General features: G+C 41.8%; 1 protein-coding gene across 1 annotated transcript in view; it reads left to right on the forward strand.

The window, feature by feature from the left end:
- Nucleotides 1-2,962, forward strand: part of dgo (ankyrin repeat domain containing protein 6 diego) — an 80,912-nt gene extending 77,950 nt beyond the window's left edge. The window contains exon 7 of the mRNA XM_074171411.1: nucleotides 2,202-2,962. Within this exon, the coding sequence (XP_074027512.1) occupies nucleotides 2,202-2,892 (691 nt within the window). The 3' untranslated portion in view covers nucleotides 2,893-2,962. The remainder of the gene's footprint in view (nucleotides 1-2,201) is intronic.
- Nucleotides 2,963-4,109: the final 1,147 nt, after the last annotated feature.

Here is a 4,109-nt window from a genome sequence, read left to right on the forward strand (position 1 = left end):
CAAAGGAGGTGAAAGAATACATGGAATGTGCAATGGTTCATCTCAAGAGAGGACAATTCGGGGATTGCGCAAAGGATGTGCAATTCGTAGACGGAAGCATCCTGCACTATCTCGATTTCGAAGGGATGTACACTTACCTTAGAGTGGAACAACGCTGCACACAAACTGTTGTGGAAGTTGCTGCTCGAAATACGCTTGTCGTTTCGATGTCAGCCTACTCCATTGGAGTATTGAAATAGTCTCGAAGGAGCTGAATGTACTCGACGTGAAGACCCGAAAAATATGCTTCCCCATAGAAGTTAGCATTCCAAACGCTCATAATTTCCACGATAACAGTAGGTCGTGAACGTTTGAGTGCCTACATAACAGAAGTGTTCTGGTCACCCTTGTTAAGATCCTTTCTCTGCATGGTCCTTAACTATGAGAAGGCAGGAATTGGAGAAATTCTTTTTTAATCAGCTACCCGAGTGGCGGTGAAGTTGGTTTAGTTTTCGACATTAAACGAGGTGATCACAACTCTGTCAGCGAGTTGGAACCCGTTCATTAAAACCACCAAGATTACTGCTGCAGCTACCCAAGGGTAAGTCTTGCTCAGACTACGGCGTTCCAGAGCGATTTTCGTCTAGGAGTTGTCAGCCTCATGTGAGACGAATATTTCCTTAAAATAAAACGAATGAAATGACAAAATTTTCACTTATCTCCGCACACTCTATCCAGACCTCTTACTTGAAATTATTGGCGTCTGTGAAAATTAACTGGCTTGCCGCACTGCATCTGAAATCTCTCCTAGCTTTGTCTCTCCTAGCTTTTTGGGTTATCTCTTTGTATCCTCGAAACCAATATCACATATTGCGTGGAAGGTGGGAGGACGATTTTCGTTGTGGAGCTGTCAGCTTCGTATGAGACGAATATTGTCCGAAAATAAGGAGAAAAACGAATGAAATGCCAACATTTTCTCTCATCTCCGCACACTCTATCCAGACCTCTCAGTTGAAGTTATTGTCCTGTGTAAAAATCAACTGGCTTGCCGCACTACATCTGGAATCTTGACTGAAAAAATGCTAAGGATTGTCTTTCTTAGCTTTTTGGGTCATCTCTTTGATCCTCGAACCCAATATCACATATTACGTGAGAAATGGTCACTGCTTATTGATGCCGGGCAGTCAAGCGGCGTTGGTAGCTCTTGGCTCCTACCGAGCAACGTCTAAATTGGTAGCAAATTGCCAAAAACGGCTCTCCTCGATAGGAAGACTCGACAGATTGTCTCTGGTCTGGATTCCTGGCCATACTGGCCTGGAAGGCGATAAAGCTGCCGACTCCAAAGTTAGGAGGGTGCTGTAAGCAGCTTCATCGGACCAGAACCTGTCATTGGTATCGCTAAAGGCTTTGCCAAGCAAACATTGAACACCTGGATGATAAGAAGATTTATGGACTTCTGGCAGAATCTTCCAGGATTGGCTCACTCCAAGGCGTTTATTCACCCTTCGAAGCTTGTGGGACTACAGTAGGGATGAACTACGATGTCTAACAGGCCTTCTTACAGGTCACTGTCATTTGAATCATCATATGCAGAGACTCGGACTGTTGGAAGACATATATGTCGCCTCTGTTTGGAAAATGAGGAAACAGCAGAGCATATACGTTGTGCCTGCCCCGCTGGGGATCATTCTGTGAAAATTAACTGGCTTGCCGCACTACATCTGAAATCTCTCCTAGCTTTGTCTCTCCTAGCTTTTTGGGTTATCTCTTTGTATCCTCGAAACCAATATCACATATTGCGTGGAAGGTGGGAGGACGATTTTCGTTGTGGAGTTGTCAGCTTCGTATGAGACGAATATTGTCCGAAAATAAGGAGAAAAACGAATGAAATGCCAAAATTTTCACTTATCTCCGCACACTCTATCCAGACCTCTCAGTTGAAGTTATTGTCCTGTGTAAAAATCAACTGGCTTGCCGCACTACATCTGGAATCTCGACTGAAAAAATGCTAAGGATTGTCTTTCTTAGCTTTTTGGGTCATCTCTTTGATCCTCGAACCCAATATCACATATAATATACGGGATAATAAACGTAGGATTGGAGTTTCAATCGATCAACGCAAAATTTTTATCTTTTAAACACAATGGTTGACTTCATTTCCTTGTAAATACACAAAAAAGCACAAATGCAACGTTCATAATAGTATTTATTTATATGTTTAGGAGCATGGACGAGCTGGACCCTCCCCCAGAAGGCGACGACCACCAAAGACCATCTGTAAAGGAACTAGTTGCCAGAATACAACAACTGAATGCTTCTAATAACAACGGCGACAACAGCGAAACGAGCGACGACGAAGACATGCCGCAGAGGAGGAAGCAGCCCCCTGAGGACTCCGATCCGGCACAAGCACCGCTGGAGTTCCCTAGCGACGCGCCTCCGAGAAGTAGGAGTGGTGTGTACAGTCCTACCATAGTGAATACGCTAACGGTGAACCAAAGTCCAAGGTACATCGAGCCCATAGTTGAAATCCGGGAGTCTGCCCCTTTCAGAGGTTTTGACCAGCCTAGTTCCAGTAAACGAGGCCCCTTGTACCAGTCAGAGCTCGGATTCGTTGAACCATATAAAATTCAGTATTACGAGAACGCAACGGCTGCAGAAAAATTGAGTACGGGTTTTGCAGAACGACGGGTGCTCACCAGCGCTAAGGTCTACGGAAATGAAACAGGTCTCGCCGGTGCTTCTAGGCTCGAAATGAACTATGCGGGAACGAACATTCAAGATAGTGTCGATAGAGATACGAATAATGATTCAGGTTATTCCACTAAAGTTTATGGTAGTTCCAAAGGAAATTCTCCCAGTTTGTGTGGGAAGAATGACGCGGAGTGTTTGGGAGCTTCTAGTTTGGTTTAGGAGATGAAAAGATAACTATTTTGTTTTTGTTTCTAACAAGATGAGATCTATAATAAAGATTATTATTGTATTCACGTTTTACATTTAATGGAGTGAGTGTTCATATCCTGTCAACGCTCTATCAATTTCCTGACCATGTCCTGTATATATTCTGCCCATGTCCTGTACATATCCTGCCTATATCCTGTTCATGTCCTGTCCATATCCTGACCATGTCCTGCCTATATCTTGTCAATGTCCTGTTCATGGCCTGTCAATGCCCTGAACATGTCCTATACAAATCCTGTCCTATACAAATCTTGTCCATGTCCTTGCAAAATCTTGCAACGTAAATTTAACCGACTTTCCGTTTCGTTATCGTTGCAATCCACGATTAATTGAAAGGTATTAGCCAAAAGGGTAAGGGAGCTGGGCTCCAACCTGAATGAACTGAAGACGCTTAATCAAAAGGGCTTGATGCCCTAAACTGAATAAACAAAGTAGCACCATTATAAATTCGATATGGCGGACTAATTATTTTTATATAGGTACTCCCATGATGTAGAAGCGTTTGTTGTCTGTTTTATGATATGAAAGGGTTTGTTGAAAGGAAAATGAAAAAAAACGACGCCCCAAATTCGTTGTGGGGAACTAGTTATGTTTATGCACTCTCATGATATGGAAATCAAATGAAAACGTTCAATGGAAAAATTTAAAATGGCGGAACACATTGGAAACAGATATTTATAGTATAGGTATTGAAGTTTTTTAGTATCACTATGAATTGATCGGTAAATTACTGGATAAATGTTTTTGATTCTACGATGAATATGATTTGTAACAGTAACGCTAACCTACTTTGCCATCAACTTTGCATGGTTGTCATGTTCCAACAGCGTTATTACTCGATTCAAAAATAATTATCGGTCATGGACTCGCCAAATCTTTGGTCCCAAATTGATTTTAATATCCCTCGACATAAGTCCAAATCAAACGTCACATTCCGCTTCAATGTACCCAATTCTCAGCACCATTTCTACAGTGTAGTTACCTGTATGCCGAAGTGTCATGTTGCCAGATTAATATCTATTCATTTTCATGTATCGCTTTTCGAAATTTTCAACTAAATTATTATTCTGGGAGAGAAAAGAAAAACCTCATTTCTTATTATTATCATACTCTCTTGACATACCAAAAAGTTAACCAAAAACTAATTAAATGAAACTCGACTAAACAAT

This window comes from Leptinotarsa decemlineata, unplaced genomic scaffold, assembly GCF_025532065.1.
Source record: "Leptinotarsa decemlineata unplaced genomic scaffold, Ldec_3_MD MMD2_tig00000010_RagTag_RagTag, whole genome shotgun sequence".
Classification (NCBI taxonomy): Eukaryota; Metazoa; Arthropoda; class Insecta; order Coleoptera; family Chrysomelidae; genus Leptinotarsa; species Leptinotarsa decemlineata.